Source organism: Magnolia sinica, chromosome 8, assembly GCF_029962835.1.
Source record: "Magnolia sinica isolate HGM2019 chromosome 8, MsV1, whole genome shotgun sequence".
In the NCBI taxonomy this organism is placed as follows: Eukaryota; Viridiplantae; Streptophyta; class Magnoliopsida; order Magnoliales; family Magnoliaceae; genus Magnolia; species Magnolia sinica.
Genome location: NC_080580.1, coordinates 25,165,917 through 25,187,606, shown reverse-complemented (window position 1 = coordinate 25,187,606; position 21,690 = coordinate 25,165,917). Strand labels below are relative to the sequence as shown.

The window sequence follows — 21,690 nt, the reverse complement described above, 5'->3', positions numbered from 1 at the left end:
AATTATCTAATTATCTGGACATGGACTTAGGTCATTTGCATTTATTGGTATTCACCTAGTTATCTGGACATGCACTTAGGTTGGGTAGCAGGACATTACAATGTTTGGATGATTCCAACAATGCTTGTTGATGGTGTATCAATGGGCATTTGAAAGTAGAGCAATGATACTCATTCATCCGCCAAAAGATCTTAAATCTGTAATGGGAGTCTGCTGGATTGTATATAGTGGTATTTTGAAAAGGATTTTATAAAATGTTTCATGGATTAAATATCTTAGTAATCCAATAATCTTCTTATTATAATAAGATGATATCTTTATCCTATTAAATTCTTGATATAATCCCCCTTTACCTAACTGCTGGATTGTATATAGTGGTGCAAACATAAAGAAAAAGGAAGACATCTTCCCTTTATAAACCATCAGTATAAGCACACTCCTGCATCAAGATTAAATATATCTAAAACTTGTTATGAAAAGTATTCAACAAACTTATTTTATTTTTGAAATCTTTCTCAACATAACTACCAACAATATCTTAGTAATGACTGAGGTAAGATGGACCTTCACTTATCACCTATGACCTAACTTGTTTGTCACCATAAATCCTGACCCCGAGATATAAGTCCTTGATTGCATGCATTTCCATGGCAACCTCTTTCATCTTCATTCGTTGCTTTGGAGATCCCGTAGAGCACAAGACGCCTATTCTGACCATTGAAATCAAACAGTCGCGCAGTCTTTTTCTGGTATTGATATGATTTTCGTTAGTGTGAGTAACTTCAGCTTCTTCTAAGAGCAGCCGTGGATCTACAATCTCCATTACTCGTTCAGGCAGTGCCAACTTAGAAAAATGATGAAGGCTGAGATTGTCTTTAAACATGTCATCAGTTGGCTCCTTTCCAGTTACTATTGCCAATAGAAGGATTCCATAGCTGTAAACATCTCCTTCTGTTGATGCTTTACCACCCATCGCATACTCTGCAATTTGTACATCTCATAATTGAAAGCAACCAGTTAGATAAACTAAAATTAGAGGTTTGTAATCAAACCAACCCTTAAAGGATTTATTAGTGTTCCATATTCAATGTATAAGAGTGGCATGCCTGATCACAAGAGCTATCAGGCCAAGGCAACATATTTTGCTGGAGCCCACATAAAGAACAAGCTCCCTAATATGCTGGGCATATAAAAGCCTAAGCCATTTGACAGGCGGTACCCACTATAAAAATCCCAGACCAAGACAGTAAGAAGTTCCATTAATCATCCATAAGCATTGGAAAATTTCGAAGCTTAGAAAAAATATGGCTAGTGTTTCATATTCAAGGTACATTTCATGGCTGATGAATGTACCCGAGTCTACCTATTCAAGCCGGAAGCATTAGCCCATGGCATTTTTGGAAAGGTCCCGGCTCATGGATCGATTGCTATGATTTTGTGAGTGCGTGCCACAATACCACTTGTGCCATTGTGGTACATGTGCCACCATGAGAATCCATCCATATGATCACTCAGACATTTTTAAATTGATAAATTTAATATCATATGCGGACTTTTACATACAACATATTTTCCTGCCGATGTTTTACTTATGTAGAAAATCCAAGCTGTGAAAAGGGTGGGATGCACCATAAAGCTGACCTGGGATACATACCAGGATGGTTTGTTCATCAGGTAGCCTGAGCCATCGAAATTAAGGTACAACCCACGATCTGACTCACGGTACGTTTGTGGCTCACCTAGCATCTCCCTGTTTTAACTCGTGGTGAGATTTAAAGCACAACCACCTCTTTGCGTATGTGTCATGGGTGTCTAATCCGATCAGTCCATGTGATGTGGAATCCCATGAAACCCTAAGAGAAAATTTCACCCTGATCTAAAATTCTGATGGGCCATAACAAAGGGAAATGCAAAAATTGGACTTGGGGGGTTTCATGAGGTGCTGCTTTTAGATTTTTAATCCAAATCACGTATGATGGGTTTTCAAAAAAGTTCGCATGAGTTCTATGCGAACAGGTGATCAGCTGAGCATTCAGTTATATATATATATATATATATATATATTGATAAGCTTTCACACCTTCTCATCAATGTATCACTTGTGTGAAAAATATGAGCTCTATATATATATATATATATATATATATATATATATATATATATATATATATTTATTTGTGTGTGTATGTATATGTATATGTATAGTTTCTTAACTAGTTTTCTCATCTTGTATACTTGTCCATATCAATATATAGCTGTTAAAAAAAAAAAAAGAAAAAGAAAACAAGACCGTGAGCACACAGGCAAAATATTGCTAACATAGTAAGTTTGTGAGAGATGTTAATTTGAGATGCCCCCAAGTATACAGTATCCAGAAATCTGACAATCCACTCATTGGGCACGTCAAATGTGTGCCTCGAAGGACTATATTTAGGATGCCTCTTAAAACTGCCATAATGAGTGGTCGAACCTTACTTTCGTGCATGATTATCTCCACCCTATGCACTGGCTTGTTCCCACACACTCAAGTAGGTACGTGCAAAGGTATGCGTTGGGCTAGAATATCATTGGGAAATGGTTGACAACTATTCTCCTCCCCAAAGTTATAACATGTTTCATCTATAAATCTACACACACCTATAAATATGTATAGGTCTCAAGTCCAACTAGTTGGACCATAAGTACTGATGGCCCATCAAGAGATAACTTTCACACTGTGAAGTGCTTATGAAATCCATTGCTTCCAATGGGTAGACCCAACATTGAGGATCACCTAGTATAAAAAATCGGCCCTATCTACTGATCAAGTGCTTCACACCATAAAAACAAATATTTACCTATTGATAAAAAAACAAAATAGAGGTGCGCAGGTGAGCATTCCTCCACACACACACACACATAAAATGCTACTTGGAAGCGGTTCTCCCGGGAACTTGAGTACTTTTTCATACATGATGTGAGCCCAACATTTGAATGGTCCACGTGATGCGCGTGGCGCCCCATGAATCCTCCAGGTGCAACTTTCAGCCTAATCTAAAACTCTTATGGGCCAAGGCAAAAGGAAATAGTTACCTCTCTTGATTTGCCTCTCTTTGCTATGGCCCACAGAGCTTTGGATCAAGCTGAAAGTTGAGCGTTAAGAGTTTCATGGGTGCCGTATCAAGTGGACCGTTTGGATTTTGGGCCTATGACACGTCTGTAAAGGTGCACACTCTATATATATATATATATATATATATATATATATATATATATATATATATATATATATAAAAGAAGGAAATTGATGAAATTGTTACCTGGAGCGATGTAACCGATAGATCCCTTCATCCCAACCGAGCTACTTTCAGCAACCTCTGATAAGAACCTTGCTAGCCCGAAATCACTCACATGAGCAATCATGTCATCATCAAGAAGAATGTTGCTTGGTTTTAAGTCTTGATGAATGATTGAGGTTTGGCAATGGTGATGCAGATAATCCAGTGCTAAAGCCACATCAATAGCTATATTTAGCCTTTGAATAAAGGTTAAATTCCTCCCCAGCTGTTCATGGCCATCTGTAAGCAACCACTTGTCTAGACTTCCATTGGGCATATACTCATAAACTAGAGCTTTGAAATCATTGCCATTAAAATCAATGCTCGAGCAACAAGTTAAGATCTTAACAAGATTCCGATGCCTAATGTTTCTCAAAGCTTTGCATTCGGCCATGAAACTCCTAAGAGCTCCTCGTCGCTGAAGGTTGAAGACTTTAACCGCTATCATAGTTTCATCGCGATCTAGAATCCCTTTATATAGAGTGCCAAAACTTCCGCTCCCAATCAAATTGGCCGAAGAGAACCCATCTGTGGCTTTAAAGAGCTCTGCGTAAGACATATCCACAAAAGGATCCTCCATAGATGGCACAGAGAGAGACTTCTTTCTCGACTTTCTTACCCAACAGAGAGTGGTAAAGAAACATAATAACGAAACAAGACACAGGGCAACACCAATTATCGAGAATTTTACTTTTGAAGCAAGAGACATCCCCCCTTTCTTGGAAGTTTGGCTAGAGCATGGAGGTAACTGTAACTCTTGAATTCCCCCACAAAGCATACTATTTCCGAGCACTGAAACTTGACTGGCATTTCCAAAGACCCCTTGTTTTGGCAATTCACCTTCAAAATTATTGAAAGATAGATTTAGATACCAGAGAACAAGAAGCTTCTCCAAGTATTCTGGAATCTTCCCAGATAAGTTGTTGCGTGAAAGATCCAGGAATTGAAGGCCTCTTAGAGTAGTAAATGATGGAGGAATTGATCCTTGGAAAAAGTTCCCATCCAACACTAGATACTCTAGGCTGAGACAATTGCCTATCCAGCTTGGAATTTCACCTGACAATTTGTTATTAGAAACAGTCAAGCCTGCGAGAGCTTTCAAGTAACCAGCTTCTAATGGCAGATAACCGGTAAAAGAGTTATTCTCAACATTGAGTGCAATCAAAGAGGGAATGCTCAAAAGTTGTTTGGGTACGGTACCACTGAAGTTATTATGATGGAGGTATATAAACTGCAAGTATGTACAATTTCCAAGACTTGAAGGTATGGTTCCCCATAGATTGTTTCGAAATAAGTTGAGGTGATACAATTGAGTAATATTGCCTAAGGAAGACGGAATTTTCCCTGATAACTGATTTCCACCAAAGGAAAGTAGTCTCACCTTGTTAAGCTTCCCAACACCAATGGGAATAGTACCTGTTAGAAAGTTCGAACCCATTTCCAGTATTGTTAAGCTGACAAGATTCTCAATCCCAGATGGGATGCTTCCGAATATCATGTTACTTCCTAAAAATAGCATTTCTAACTGTGTAGAAAGATTTGCTATGGAATCAGGCAACACACCGCTGAGAAGATTATTGCTCATGACCAGGGCTTGTAAGCTGCTACAATTGGTTAGAGAAACAAGAAAACTCAAGTCATGGGCTTTGCCAGTTCCAAGTTGATTGCCACCCAAAGATAGCCTGTAGAGACTTTGCAGGATTCCAAAATTCATAAGAACAGGTCCAACGAAATTATTCAAGCCCAGGTCAAGGATTTCGAGTCTAGAAGCGTTGGGTAATGAAACTGGTATGGGTCCTGTGAATTGGTTTCCTGAGGCATAGAAACTTTCGAGATTTGGAAGAGTGAGGCCTAAGTCAGATGGAAGGTTTCCATGCAATCTGTTATGTCCCATGTCCATGGCATGAATAGAGGAGAGATTGTATAGACAGGGTGGAATCCCTCCTGACAGTTCATTTTGACCAATGGCAAGAACCCTTAACCTCGCCAACCATCCGAGGTTGTCTGGGATGCTGCCTTCTAGACTATTTATTGAGAGATAGAGGTAAGTGAGAGAAGATAGATTTCCAAGTGAAGTTGGGATGGTTCCTGTAAGATTGTTTTCACCAAGGTTCAACTGGGTGAGCTTTGATAGAGAGCCAAGCTCAGCTAGGATATTCCCTACGAGCTGGTTCCCATCGAGAAGGATTGATTTGAGTTCCGAACAGTTGGTCAGATTTACTGGAATTTCTCCGGTTAATGTGTTATTGGTGAGAAAAAGATAACGCAAGCGGAACAAACGGCCAATCTCTTCAGGAATTGTGCCATGAAAGCGGTTGTTTGAGAGCTCAATTTTCCTGAGGAAGGTGAGGTTTGCCATGTAGGGAGATATGGAGCCTCCCAAGTTCTGGTCTGTGAGGTTTAAGGATGTTACCCTTTGTGGATGCCGGCGACCACAGGTTACTCCTTGCCACTGGCAGAAGTGGAGAGTATCGTTCCACGAGCTCATGAAACGAAGAGGATCGTCTGTTATCTGATACTTGAAGTGGAGCAAAGCACGTCTATCCGTTTCATTGGACAAGGGAGCGGCAGATCCCAGCCATAGAATGTTCATGGAAGAGAGAAGGATGGTGTGGAGGAGAAGTGACAAAAATGCCATTGGGCTCATAGGTGGGGAGTTCTATTATTTAATTGGCGAGTTACAGAAAGAAAAAGTGATGTTTGAGAGAAACACGAAGGGGATCCTGGTATTTATAGTGACGGTTCACTTCTCAAGCGTTGACGAGTCGGGTGTTTCCAGCAATTATAGAAGAGGAAGTCACATAATTTTAAATTTGGTGATTTTTTTATTTCTTGCAATGTTATTAGGGCACGTCATCACTGATGATGTCAGAATTTAATGTACGTGGTCATTAGTGATGATAGACTCAATAAAAATGCAGTAAATGAAAAAAAAAAAAAAAACCAAACTATTCAGAGGATCTGGTCTCATAATTTTGTAGTCACCTGTGTTCAGGGCATGGTCGCCTCCTTTGTGGGCACAATTAATTTACGCGCCTTTCTTTTCTATTGGTACACATTTTTATCTCCATTATTATCATTCCTTTTTAGAGCCAATTAGAGCTGACTACAGGTGATTTATAAAAAATTCACATGGTGTATTTAGAGTTTTGAAAAGAATTCTTATCAAACAATACCAAGAACATGTAAGCCAGACGTCAATGTCTAAGTGATTGATGGAGAAGCAATCATGAAGAAACAATTACAGGACAAATGGCGAAGGGAGAAATAGAGTAACTCGAGTGATGGTGAGCGGTTATGGCAACCATCAGAACGTGAGAAGGATCTAGATGACTGGATAAAAACTATAAATGGAAGAGGAATATAAGCAGAAAAATTTTGTCTCATACCAACTCAAACAAATCAAATCTATCTTTCAATTATCCCTACAATTACCGGTAAATTTACTTCTATAGTATAATTCTTTACTTTTCTTCCAAAGAAAATTACAGTTTTTAGTATAATATTCTTTTACTTTTCAGCCTGCTGTTTACATTTCGAAGTGTAATCCGTAGCGTTAACAAAGTAGTTGATAATCTTAAGTTGTACTTTGAGTCTACGCTCACATGTTGGATTCAACACTTCATTCAAAAAGTGTTCATCAGCTGCTCTTCTTGATCGAGTGTAAGAATCCATTTCTCATTTCACTTTATCTGTATTGAAAAGTCATTTCATACAAAAAGTAAAGGTGCAACCCATCATCAGAGGACGAACCCCACCCTCTGAATATCGCATGATCCTATTTACACTTTGAGTGGGTAGTTGAATAGCCGACTGATTTCATCAGATCTTGGTCATATATTATTTGTCTGCCTATCTTGGCGCTTGGGGTCATAGTTGTTCAATTTGAATTGAAGTTGCAATTTCAATTCTAGCACATCCGCACGCGTACAACCAGAAACTGAATCAGCAATGCGTGAATAGTTTTTTGGCATGCTCAATGTGACCTTGTCTCTAACTTACTGGCGTAATATTGCCAATTATGAATAAAAGAAGTAATTGCATTACCGGGGTCAATTCCTCTACGCCAACCACACCACCTTCAGTTAAGGACATGTCAGTTCTAGAAGCCACTAAAGTGTTGAATTTAAACAATAGTCCAATGCTTGGTACTGGGGATCAGGGAGGAGGTTTGACCTCTCGGACCATTTTTCTGGACAAGGTAGTTGTTGTGCTTTAAGATGTACAGCTGAGCATTCAACTTTGTATAAGAATATAGAAGGCAAAGGGAGAGAAATTCCGTATTTAAGCTGAAAATACTAATCGATATATGGCTAGATAGACTGAAGCCATGCATCAAATAATGACTATGATGGCCGAGCGAATGCCATCGGTAATACAATACAATACCGAGAGAAGTTCTATCGGCAATGTAGATCTGCTGCCATTCATGACTCCTACACAACAAAATCCACCACCGGTCCCTGTCGAGGAGATAAGAAATGTTTCACCTCTTGTGGAAGCTAGGCGACTGGAGTGAGAGGCTAGGAACTTTATACCTAAGAATAAGAATCATGGATTGCTAAGAGGATTCAATCCCCAACAATTCTCCAAATTCCTTGACAATGTGAACTGATTTAGCCCCGACCAACCGCCAGTCTTAGAACCTCAGCGGATGGATCGTGACTAGATTGTGCAAATCATCGAAAAAGTTGCTGGTCAAGTACTCGGCCGTAACACTATCCGGGTGTATCATAAATCATATCCCGATTGGATAGATCGACAGCACCCATTGTCAAGGAACTATCAATCGGATTTTTCCTTGTTTTTAGGTGAGCCTGGTCAATTGATCATCGAACATGTTCGCCGATTTACAATGCAATGTGGATAATTAACCAACAATGATTACAACAAGTTGTAGTTATTTGGTCATTCACTAACAGTAGTGGCCTTCACATGGTATTTGAACATATTTCCAGATTTAGTACACACTTAACAAGAAATGGAGGAGAATTTCATGCCCAATTCTTCTGTAAGAACAGAGAAATTACTATGGGCGATCTTGATCATTTTCAGTAGTTGCCCAGAGAGACGTGTGAGAGCTATATCACACAATTTAAATGGACAAAGAGACGTTGCAAGGTTGTTATGACTGATGTCAAATTTGTGCAACTCGCATCAGATGGGCATGAGTATAAACTGTGCAAGAAGTTCATAGGCAAAAAATTCATAGATTTATATGACCTAAGTAAGGTCTCTTGCTATGAGGAACTCTTGTAAGAAGGAACTAGACAAAAGAACTCATCATTAAGGATGTATGACAACGACCTGAATTACGAGATCACAATTATCAATGTGGTGCCTAAGAAACCACTAGTATGTTCTGCATTGGTCAACGCAAAATCAACTGCATTAACCGCATAGAAGGCTCAAAAGGTTTACACCTTTGAAATCACTAGAGCTGAAGAAATATTTGACATTCTGTTGGCCAGAAATTTTATCAAAATTCCTTTGAACCATAATATACCCTCAGTTGACGAATTAGAAAAGACCGAATATTGCAAATGGCACGGAACTCTGTCTCATGCAACTAATAAAAGCATTGTGTTCAGGACCGTTATCTAAGATCACATTGACTGCGAATTGCTGAAGTTTCCTAAGAAAGGTGAGGAAGCCATGCTGATCGATACAGACCCATTCCCATCTAACCTCGAGGTCAACATGGTCACGGCTAATCTGAGGAATCATCCGCAGTTGAAGGTCGATCTTGGCCGGAGTAATCAAGGAAAGGTATCACGACGACCAGGACGGGGGTAGCGCTGACCTCGTATTCAAATGATAATCGGTCGAATGCTATTGGACAAGCCAGTCGGAGCTCTCAACTTTTTGATAAATGTGCTTGAAGAATTGTTCCAAGATGGAGGGGTCATTACCTGCCCCCTCGGCTAGTTAGAAATAACAATCATTGACCGCAATAGATGAATCCCACTTACCGCCAGCAAATGAAACCATCGAGCTAAAGGATGGTCAAACCCCAACGACCTGAGAAGGAATATATATGAAAGTAGGTCATGCATCCAAAATTCCTAGTGGTGCCAGAAGCGCTAACCTAGACTCAAAAGCCCTAATGGCGAAGGTATAAGGCTGCAATAAGAAGGAAGTTAGAAGAGAATGCATGACCTCAGTCAGAAATAGCTCGGTCGAGGCCTTTTTAGAGAATCCTAGTGCCCAAATGCCAGGTGACTATAAACATAGTAGGAGCAATACTTTCTCCCGTATTGCAAAACTAGGACTCAAATATTTTCAGCTGAAATGATCGGTCGGCAAGTCCGAAGGAGAAAGGCAATTGTCGTAAATTTTCGCACCACCTCAGCGATGATGCTTCCCGGCGGATGAATGGTTGGCTAATGAGCTAACATCGACCACTAAAGCATTAAAAATTATCTCACCAATGGACACTTAGGCCGAACTTGCAGCTGATAGAAGCGTTAATTAGACCGAAGATACTAGGAAGAAAGCAGACCCTGAAACATTTAGGGGGTAATGTCCAAATGATGGAATTATGTTTGGGACATTGCAACATAGTTTTGACATTACCTTCTAACTTCCAAGCTAGACTAACCTAGCCAAACAGGATGGCGGGGATGTTGAAGAATATACCCCCTAGTAACAATACAGCATGCTTCTTTCCCATTCGAAGAAGATGTTAAAAATGAATCCAAGGCAGATGAAGCCCCTCATGTTAACACCATCACAGTAGAGGTGGGGGCTACATCCGAAAGGGAGATAAACCTACCCACGACATGATGCAACACCTCTAGTCGTTGTAAATATCGGCTCATCTCGAAGGGTGTCCAGTTACCAGAATCTTGGTCGACAATGGGGTCATTGTTAACCTCTTGCTATTGAGAATTATGTCTAAATTGGGGAAGACAGGGGCTAACTTGATTCCATCAGATGTCACCGTTAGTAATTTTGCTGGTCACATTATAAATACTCATAGTGTCTTATCGATCTATCTAACCATTGGAACCAAGACAGTATTGGCGCCATTTTTCATGGTTGAGACTTCATCAAGCTATATCGCCTTGCTAGGCAGGGATCGGATTCATTCATTTGCATGTATCCCATCATCTTTACATTAGTTCATGATTTTTTGGAATCAAGATAAGGTTGAACTGGTCCTAGCCAAAAATAAATCTTTTTTGGCCACTTTGAACACCAATAAGGCATTATGGGGAAGAGGTAGGATCGATTCGGTTCACGCCTAACCAGAAAATCGGTGAAGAAGAACTCAGAGAGTGTTGTGAAACCATCACCGAAGTAATGAAATCGAATGACACCCTACCAAGGGACATCGTTCCTTATCGACCAGTTCTGTGTTGCACCATCGAAGAAATTTCATGATCAACACACCAAGAAATGGGCAGTATCGAACCGATTTCGTGGCTAGAATAAGAAGGCTCTAAGATAGCCTAAAAGTGATGGATGATGGATGTCTTGTAAATTTAGCCAATATGGAGGGCTTAGCCAAAAAGACAACATCGAGCTTGAAGAGGTTCCTGATAAGATGGAAGATTCTCGGCCCCAAGTTTAAGATCTGTTGATCGAAGTCAATATAGGAACCGAGAAGGACCCAAAGCTTACATTCATTAGTGACTTGTTGAAGCCTCATCAGAAGGAACAATTGATGAGTCTACTCAATGAATTTGCTAATTGTTTTGCATGGAATTATCACGATATGTCGAGGCTTGATCGGGGTTTAGTCAAATACAGGTTGCCGATAAAAGAAGGATATCGTCCGCACAAGCAACACAGGCGTATGATAGTTGAAGTAACCCACAAGATTAATAAGGAAATTGAATGACTTTTAAAGGCTGGTTTTATTTGGCCTATCAAATACATTGAATGAATGTCAAATGTTGTTCTAGTTATAAAAAAGAATGGTAAGTTGAGAATTTGTATTGATTTCAAAATTTTAAATTTAGCCACACTGAAGGATGAATACCCCATGTCGGTGGCTGATCAACTGATCAATCGTGTTGTTGGGCATGAAATTTTGTCTTTAATGGACATTTCAAATATAATTAGATTTACATTGCAACGAACGACGTGTCGAAGACAACATTTAGATGTCTTGGTCCATTAGGTACCTACTACTGCTGGGTGGTAATGCCTTTTGGACTTAAAAATGCAGGAGCTACATATCAGAGGGTAATGAATGACATTTTCCATGATATGATCGGTCGATTCATGGAAGTCTATATAGATGACATAGTCATCAAATTGGCCAATATAAAAAATCATGTGGCCTAGCTATGTAAATCAATTGAGCAGATGAGGCTCCATAAATTGAAAATGAACTCCCTGAAATTTACTTTTGGGGTCTCAGCCAACAATTTTCTGAGATTCCAAGTGCATCAAAGAGGGATTGAGGTTGATTAAAATAAGGCCTGAGCAATTATTAATGCTTTGTCCATCGAGAAAGAAATCAGAGCTGCAAAAGTTCCTGGGGTAAGTCAATTTTATACAAAGATTTATATCTAATTGCATAGGAAAGACTAACATTTCTCTCCACTTATAATGCTGAAGTAGGGGTCTGAGTTTGTTTTGGAGGCAAAATACCAGCTGACCTTCGATAGATTCAAGAAGTATATGATGAGGTCACCAGTTCTAATGCCGCTGATCGAAGGTCGACCGCTCAAGCTTTATATGGCGGCCTCTTCAGAGTCGGTGGGATCTCTCCTAACCCTGGATGATGTTATATGGAAGGAACACGTGGTCTACTATTTAATCCAGACACTTCTTGACACTGATAGACAATACTCTGCTATTGAGAAGTTGTACTTATCATTGTATTTTGCGGCCACTAAATTAAGACATTATTTGTTGGTTGAGAGACTAAATATAATAACGGTAACTGATTTGGTGAAATACATGTTGAATTGGCCAATTATAAATGGCCGAATTGGAAAATGGGTACTAGCTTTGTTTGAATTTGACCTTTGTTACATTCCACAGAAGGCAGTGAAAGGTCGAGCCATAGCTAATTTTTTGGCCGATCACCCCTCTGATTTGGTAGAACAAATTCCTCTAGAGATCTTGGATCTATATTATGTGCAATTAACACCATGGAAATTGATCTTCGATAGGTCAAGAACACATACTGCATCAGGGGTTGGTATAATCTTGATCGCTCCGAATGGAAATGGGCAGGAATTTGCATTCCAATTGGAGTTTAACTGCACCAATAACCAGGCCGAGTATGAGGCCATGATAGTCAGCCTAAAATTATTGGTGGAATTAGGTGCAAGGATTATGATAGTTATAAGTGATTCACAATTAGTGATCAATCAAATGGCAGGATTGTTCAAGTGTAGTAGTATAACTTTGTTGCCATATTATGCCTTAGCGACCCAAATGTTGGATCAATTTGAAGAAGTGGAGTTGCTACATGTGACTAGGGAGCATAACATGGATGCCAATGAAATTGCACAACTCTCTAGGGAGCTCGATGCCTAGAGAGGGCTAGCTAATCGAATGATTACCTCCCAAAGAAAGTCCTTGCCATATGTATTTGAAAGAGTATATATTATGAAAATATGACGGATAAAATTAGAAGAAGAAGATTGGAGGGCCTCTTTCATGGGTTATCTACAAAGCCTGCATACTAAGATTAATATGAATGTGAGGAGATCGCTGCTAATTATGTCATGATCGACAATCAATTATATCGCAAAGGGGCTAATGGAGTTTTGCTCCGATGACTATCGAATAAAGAAGCCATGCTGGCAATGGGAGAAGTCCACGAAGGAATATGCGGCGCCCACCAAGCTGAAAGGAAAATGAAGCTCTAGCTCAGATGAAACAGATACTTTTGGCCAACGATGATGGCCGATTGTATTTAGTATGCCAAGAGCTGTGAGGCTTTCCAGAGAAATGGGTCGATCCAGCATATACTCACCACAGAGATACATACTATTATAAAGCCTTGTCCATTTAAAGGTTGGCTGATCGACTTGATCGGATAAATCCACCCACCTTCATCAAGGATGGATTTATTTATAATTGTTGTGACCAATTACTTCGCTAAATGGGTGAAAGCAAAGCTTATGAAAGGAGTCGGTCACTGAGAAATTATTGAATTCGTTGAGAATAATATTATCCATTGATTTGGAATCCTAGAATCCATTACGATGGATTGAGGTGCAACATTCTTGGCCAAGGAAGTGCAAGCAATGGCCGACAAGCATGGAATAAAGATTTTGCATTCAACGCCATATTACGCACAAGCTAATGGTCAGGCTGAGGTTAGTAACAAGGTAATAAAAATATTCTAAGAAAAATGATTGAAGAAAATTCTTGGGAATTACACAAGAAGTTATCAGAAGCACTTTGGGCCTATCAAAATTCACCATGTACAAGTACTTCATGAGTCAATTTGCGCTGACATATGGGCACGATGCAGTAATACCCTTGGAGTGCATTGTCCCATCTTTACAGACCGCTTATCAAGCTAGATTAACCCCTCTCGAATTTACAGAAGCAATGTTGGTCGAGTTAAAAGGGCTAGATGAAGTTTGAATGAAAGCCCTTGACTCGATCATCGGCCACAAAGCAGTCGTTGCTCGTGCTTATAATAAGAGGGTGAAAGGGAAATCCTTCAAGGTAGGAGATGTGGTATCGAAGGTGGTACTACCAATCGGTCAAAAAGACCGTGCTCTCGGTAGGAAATTGTCTCTCACGTGGGATACATATGTTATCATCCAAGTTCTCAAAGGATGAGCATATGTTTTAAGGGATATGAATGGAATGGTCGGGAAGGCTCCAATAAACGGCCGATTTCTGAAGCCTCACTTTCCCTCACTATGGGAAGTCATTAGGGAACGGGCCGAGTGAACTTTAAAAAATAGAAGGATTAGGAAGTTTTTTTTTTTTTTTTAATAAAAACATCCTGAAATAAAGGCCATTTGATTACAAAAAAAAAAAACACAAAAAATATATACTAAGCCAATCGGCCGAGCTACAAGTGGGCTACTTGGAGTTCTTCAAATCTCTTGGCATCCGACTCCTTGGCCTTTAAGGCCATCACACGTTTACTTTCTCCATGATGGCTGGTGGTCTGGGAGCTTGCAAAGAAGGTTGTTAACTTCATTAATGCGGTGGTCGACGATTGCGTACTCCTGCTTGGCCTTCGACATCTCGGACTTGTTGGACTCCTCACGAGCCTGATAGAGTTCTATTTGGGACTCGATAAAGTTTGTCAAGTCCTGATTGTGCGACTAATCATGGTCTGGATAGAGTTGTTGGGCCTCGGAGAGGTCAGTGAAGAGGTTGCCAAGTACAACCTCCATGGATCACATCTCTTTGTTGAAGTGATGTTGATGAATCCAATGCAGCCGATTCTTCCAAGCTGCATCGTAGTGAGTTGAAAGAGCTGTGGACTCAGCATGGAGGACTGAGAGTTCCATTAATAGGGAAGTGCATCATTCAAGCTTAGAGTCAGCCCTAGAGTATGCCTCTTCAAGTCGTTGGAGTTCCAAAATAATATTAAGGAATTCTTGAAGAGCTCCATTCATCTTTGATACTTTAGTTACATCCCTAAGGAAGAGATATGGATCATGGAGGAGAGAGGAATGGGCAAAGGAGTCAATCCCTTCCTTGAAAATTTCCTCCAAAACTTATAAGGATTGGGAGAAGAAGGAAGAAAAAGTCATGGCGTTTAGGTTTGTTGCAGAGGGTTCATGTCCATGGCATACTACGAATTTGAAATGGGAGTGCTTTTTATAGACCTCAGGAGTAGTAAATGCACACCTTTGATATGGTTCAACGGTTGGGATCTTGAAGCAGACGTTTGGGTTGATGATTCATTTATAAGAATATGAGGTATACAACAGAATAAATGAGACTCCTTGAGGAACGTTGCGCACATACTCCTGCTAAGTCAACATATGATAAAACATATGAAAGTAGAAAAATGACTAAGTATCAAATGGTCGACTGATGATACAGAAATTTGATCGGCTATGGCAACATTGTTCGATCTATACTGAACATCTCTAGCCATGACCGATGGTCAAAATTTTAATACCTGAAAAGAAAATTCCGATGCTTTGCTAGAATATCAATTTTATTGATAAAAAGAGAGATTTATTTAATTACATTGTATGTCATCAACTGTATTACATACACAGGAATGAGAAATGGAAAAGGAAAACTTAAAGCGATCAAGTGACTCAAATTCCTCGAGGAGAACTTGTATCTGTCTCATCCGTCTCTTGTGTCGGTACCCAATTTCCCCCCTCCTTGATGATAATCAATGGGAGGTGAAGCAGCCAGTCAACACGAATACTTCTTAAAGAAACCTTATTCTCGGTTTTTCCCTTCACACCAAGGCTTATTTTCGACCGCATCTGGTAGATGGTGATTTGTTCATCCAGAAATGAGATGTCTTCTTGGACGATCACGTCTTTTGTAAAGAAGGATCACTCACATTCCTTGAGTTCTTCCATTAGCCCAGTGCGATAAGCTTGCAAAGCATGGAGCTTGGTGCGATTGAATTAGTGTGTCTGAACCTAGCACAATCGGTCATGCCATGCCAATTCATGAGTCTTACTCTCATTTTTGCAGTCTTCCTTGGCTGATGCTTGCTGACGAAGGTATCCATAGACTACTTCAGTGTCGAAGATAAGCTCAAGATAATGACATCTCATAGTATATAAACGCTTTAATTTTTGGAGGAGATCCCCGAGCACAGCCTCTGATTCGGCCGCTGTCGAAGCCTCTTTGATGAATTAATTTGCATCAAAGAGTAATGAGGATTGACAAAGCTCTGTTAAACCCCATTCAAAGATCTCCTTCAAATAACTTTCAGCACCAGTGATGAAAGAAGGGTTGGAAGCCATGTAAGCAAACAAAGGTGTGAAGATGAAGTTAGTGTGAATTTGAATGAGGTTTGGATCAGTTTAAATAGATGATTTTTGACACCCATGATTCGTAGCGGTTATAGTAAGAAGATCGCCACATGTTCTGATAAACCAGGAATGTTTAGTGGTTAAGCATTAGATTCGAAATAAGCCCACGATGTTCTGAGTTTTAAGGGCCAAGTGTAATGCCCTGAAATTCGGGGGTCTAGCATAACTCAGCTCTCGAGTTCCAAAACATCACTTATGTAACATATGTAATGATAAATGGATGTTGTCTATATTAGTGCATAAAACATGAAGTAGATTAAGCCAAGACTGCAAACATAATCCAATTACATTGAATAGTATTCGATATGATCGAAGATATATATATATATATATATATATATATATATATATATATATATATATATATATATATATATATATATATATATATATATATATATATATATATATAAGTCCCTGAGATATGTATGCTCTGCCAGGTCATAATTACAAGTGTTTGTTTCAAAATACAAGTATCAAAATGAAATAAATCACTGCAACAATAACCCTGAATCCCCGTAGCTCAGGACACGGCTCACATGAACCCGCCTGAGAACTCCATAAAGGATAACGCCTCTTGATCACTCCCCAAGTATAGGGTTGTGATGTAGTAATAAACTCGGTAAGACCGAGGTAGAATCCATAGGGACTGAAACTTGTACGTTTCCTGAAACTAGGTAGAAATAGAACTAGCCTAAGATGCAATCTAAATCAAATATAAATTGATGAATAATGGTGAGAGATTAATGTAAAACTTTAAGGAATTCAGAGGAAGGAAACTAGGGATTCAGAGGATCCACTTGTAGAGATCAGGGAGGTCTTATGCCTGTTTCAAAAATCATGAAAATTAAACTGAACTTCTTCTGATATAATTTTAAAGAGATGAAAGGTATATGAATTAGAATGGATTCCATCACCAAACCATGCCCAGGAGACAAAGTTAACAAAAGAATTAAACTAATTACCAACCAAACAACATGCCATGAAGGTTAGGAAGGGTACCGTCATCCAGCCATGCCCAGGAGACGATGGCGAACAACAGGGCTTCCTGACGCCATAAGCAAAATAAGGAACAAGAAATACTCAAAGCCGTTGCAAGCCCATTGTAATTTCAGTCACAACAGGCCATTAAAAACTACAAATATTCCCATAATAAAATTAAGTCAAAAATCCCTTCAATCTAAACAAAAGGCACAAGCAACAGGTTCCCCCATCACGCTACAGGCTTCACCTCTTAGCCCTAGCTATGAGGTTCAGCCAGACATGGATGGGCTGGATCTCTTAAAAATAAACAAATTAAAATAAGAATAAGAAGAAAAAGAAAAAGAAGAAAAAGAGAAAAAAAAGGAAAAACCTCTAGCCTCCCTGTCTGCTCCACGGCTACGTTCCAGCAGCCAAGTTCCACGTCCCAGCCTTCTTCCCTTCTCACGTTCTCTCTCTTCCTTTCTTATAGGTGGTCGTTCGTGCATGGAGAAGCGCTGGAGCCTGCATACAGCAACCTCCGGTCCTGCGTATCCAGCCAGTCAGTTTACACCACTGACTCTCTTTCGCAGTCAGCGAGAAACACGCGCAGAGGACCCGCGTTCAACCGCGTTTAACACCATAGCCGATCCGTTTCGAACATCTAATCCATTCGCACTTCTTGGTGATGGTCAATTGCCTCAGTGGAAGGATTTGGGCGGCTAGGATCGTCAGTCCGATCCTCACCCAGATTGCAGAACGGCCCGGATCTCTCGGTTGCGCGTAACAGAGCCTGTGCACTTCTTGCGTTGTACTGTCGGTGGAGTCCATGATCGAGTTCTGTAACGAAATCTAGTCCGTCCATTCAATTTCCCATGAAAAAACGTTCAGAGATGGGTGATTTTGGATCGAGTTAGGTGTGGCCCATTGAATTGTAACCCAGCCGTCCATCCTGCGTTCAACGGCTAGGATTTTACCATGGATTGAATGATATCAAAATATCACCTAGGTGAGGTTAATAACCCTCCTCTGTACACAACGGACGGCCCAGATTGATGATTTTGATGATAAATGGGCCCCACTGCACGGAACCGACGGACGGCGCAAAGACTCTGTGTCCGTTCTTGAATCGGAGAAGAGAGAGTCGGTCAGCGTGTGCTGACCGACTTTGAGAAGTTCAGTGCACGGCTAGTGCACTTGTGTACCATGCACATGTGATGCACATGAGGTCCTATGGAGATTTCGTGAGAAATCCGCTCCGTCCATCCGTTTTGTCAACTCATTTAATGCGTTGATACCAATTTTGAAGCATATCCAGATAGCAGGTGGGCCCCAAATCAAGGGTTTATGGGCTGATCTGTCCGTTGGGACACTTGCACAGGGATTGAACGGATGAAATTTGACGTGTACAGTTAATTTATGGTCCTCGGGCCACGTATGAAGTTTCGAACTGATCAGATGGTGGGAACCCTATGATCTTGCATTCTGGACACTTTTCAGGCCACTTGAGCTTCAATTTCTCGATTTTCTTGGATCCCTGGCGTGCAAATCTGTCAATCTTGGTCTCCTAGGGTCCGTCCCATGCTTTGGTGCTTTCAGACCGTTAAATCCATGCTTTTAGTACCCTTTCCCAGTCCAGGCTCGTGAATACGCCCTGCATCACAAACATGATTAAATCAGGCTGTTAAACAGTACTATGTTCGTAAATCCAGGCAGTAACTAGGTCTGATATGTAATATTTGACCCTCAACACCTCCTCATCATCCTCATACTCCTGCTCTACCTCATGGGTCGCATCATCATCTGCATCTAAGACAGAGTCTGGTTGGTGTTTAAACACCGTCCCAGAACGTGGGAGTGAGTGATCAACTCAGTGGAACTATATAGCAAAGGTTAACATGTTATCAATTCAATCAAGCAGTAATGATAAAATAGTACAATCAAACAAGTCCTAATTACTCTTGTTAATGCAAGGATGTATGAAGAAATAATGCATGCCCTCGCCTGCACTCCCTCAGCGTCTTCATCTTACGGTACGCATGACAACCTCCCGCAGTGCTCCACAACGCCAAGGCACATGCAATGCAGTGCATGAACATGATTACCAAGTTCCTATTAGTCCTTTTTCATACAGCAGGATTGCGAAGCTAAGGTACCACCCTTTATATCATTTGTCCAACATTGATCCATCTAAGGTCGTCATTCCTAGTTAATCACATACGATAGGCAAGTTCAGGTCACTACCACCAACGCCCTACCGATTGGCAGTCTATTTTTGAAGGCGCGTCACCAACCTGACTGGGGACCACAGCCAGGTTGCGCCAAGGTAGGCCTGTTCATACTCGAGGTCACTCCACTAACGCCCTACCAATTGGCAGTCTATTTTCGAAGGCTGGTCACCAACCCGATCGGGGACCACAGCTAGGCTGTGCCAGTGTAGGTCGACAACTCGAATACAGTGTCCCATACCACTGTATTTGGCTCACGAGTGTAAGTTGCTCATTGGTCACTACAGGGAGGCTCGTTGCCCCAGCGTAGGCCGACAGCTCGACCACGGTGTCCCATACCACCATACTCAGCTCATGAGTCTTAGCAGATCGTGGTACCAAGGTGAAATGGGCATTTCAGTAGTAAGTTTGGTACCTCAGATTCAAGCATTAGCGTCCAAACATGGTGAACATACATTGGGTCAATCGAGTTAATTGATGAGCTCGACTAGTATGAGCGCACGTTGAGTTGATCGACATGAAGTGCATAAGCACTTCGTGTGGGCTAACCATCGCCGACATCCCAAGTATGGTTCGGATTTATCGAACACATCATGTGTGGCGAAAACAACCTCAACCACTAGTTCGAGGCTTGTTACCGATTACCTGGACTGTGATATAGTCCCAACCACGTACGATCATAACAATTAAGCATATGAGATAATTAAAGCAGTAATGAAGACTTAAGTCAAATCCTACAATCATTTGAGCATACTATGGAATATAACTTAAACATGTTTATATAGTACATGGAAGAAATCATACACTCAGTTAAACATGAATTGTATACAGTACATGGGGGAAATCATACACACAGCTAAGGTAGTTGGGATTCGTATCTCAACTCCCTACAAATCACAATTTACTAACTACTAACTCATTCAGTCATTTTTACAAACACTTGGACTGCACCTTCCAACATATATAACATACGTTGGTTATAATACGTATTTGGGCAAAACCTTTTGTCAAGGAAGTGTCGTCTACACAATGATCATATACCCACAATAGTTAATTATGGCAAGCACGAATAGATATTCTATACTCATTCAGACATTTTCACAAACACTTAAACTACACTTTGCAACATACATCAAGTATGTCGGCCATATTACATTTTAGGGAAAATCCTTTTTGCCAAGGAGTTGTCGCATACATAACAATCATATTCCTATGACAATTAATCATGGCAACCACAACATCAGATTTCAAATGCATACAAACATTTCAACAAACACATGAAGTACTCTATTTACAACATAGGTTATACATATACGTAAAACGAAACAGATATCGTATTTGGCATATGAAATGGCACCCACGTCGGTAATAAATCATTATCTGACATTGAAAGCTTTGAAAACCATAACCTATACGTATATAGTCCGCACCTTACATCGGTAGACATGTAACGAACTCAATTCGTCTGTTAATACATCGCTTACGACACAACGACAACCTACAGTACGAAATAGGTTAGCTATTTCATCTATTACACTATTTGAATCCCTAGAACGGATTAGGGTTAGGATTTCTTACCTAAGTACGGAGTTAGAATCATTAGATTAGTGACACAGATGTGGTAGCCAAGCCCGTGGAGCGATGGGATGGAATCCCAGGAACTCTCTCCCACATTCTCTCTCACTTCCTCTCTCTTTCTTTCTCTCTTTGCTCTCTTCTCTCTCCTAGGTTTTCTAAATTCGTATGGAATGAGAGAGTGAGGGTTTAAGACCCTTATATAGGCCCAGAACTAACGAAAATAGCCCCAAGGCCATGGTATACTTAGGTTATAACCAAATCGGGCTTATTCCGATCCAACGAAGCATTTCTGGAGGTCCTTTTGCTGAATGCAGTCGGACTTAAGCTCACAGATATTGGACCTTGATAAAATTAAGTTTTTAGTCCAATCGGGTTTACAGTTCGCCCGTGGCGGACCAGTTTAATTCAACGGTCACCGAAACGCGATCAGGGCCACAAGCACTTTGACATGTGTGGGCCATCTTCCCTGAACTGAGGGTGAATTTGGGTTAGAATCCAATGGTTAGAATGCTTATAATCGGTGCGTAAGCGACACGACTCAGATTACTTAAATTTATTTTTAATTTCTAAATAGATTCACCTTTCTCACACTTTTCACTCCGGACTCAAGCAAATCGTCTCAGGACATCATCTGGACTTGATTTTTGAGATGAT

The 21,690-nt window shown here is 40.4% G+C and overlaps 2 protein-coding genes across 2 annotated transcripts; one reads left to right on the top strand and one right to left on the bottom strand.

Moving 5' to 3' along the window:
* Nucleotides 1-386: 386 nt before the first annotated feature.
* On the bottom strand, nt 387-6,000 carry LOC131253115 (probable LRR receptor-like serine/threonine-protein kinase At3g47570). Its single transcript, XM_058253946.1, has 2 exons — nt 3,300-6,000; nt 387-981 (listed from the first exon to the last, which is right to left on the bottom strand). The coding sequence occupies exons 1-2, from the start codon at nt 5,962-5,964 to the stop codon at nt 578-580; spliced, it is 3,069 nt and encodes a 1,022-aa protein (XP_058109929.1). The 5' UTR covers nt 5,965-6,000; the 3' UTR covers nt 387-577.
* A 1,410-nt stretch (nt 6,001-7,410) lies between these two features.
* Nucleotides 7,411-12,818, top strand: LOC131254179 (uncharacterized). The gene is made up of 3 exons (XM_058255182.1): nt 7,411-7,518; nt 8,949-9,086; nt 11,892-12,818. Exons 1-3 carry the CDS (start codon nt 7,411-7,413, stop codon nt 12,816-12,818), a joined length of 1,173 nt encoding a protein of 390 aa, XP_058111165.1.
* Nucleotides 12,819-21,690: the final 8,872 nt, after the last annotated feature.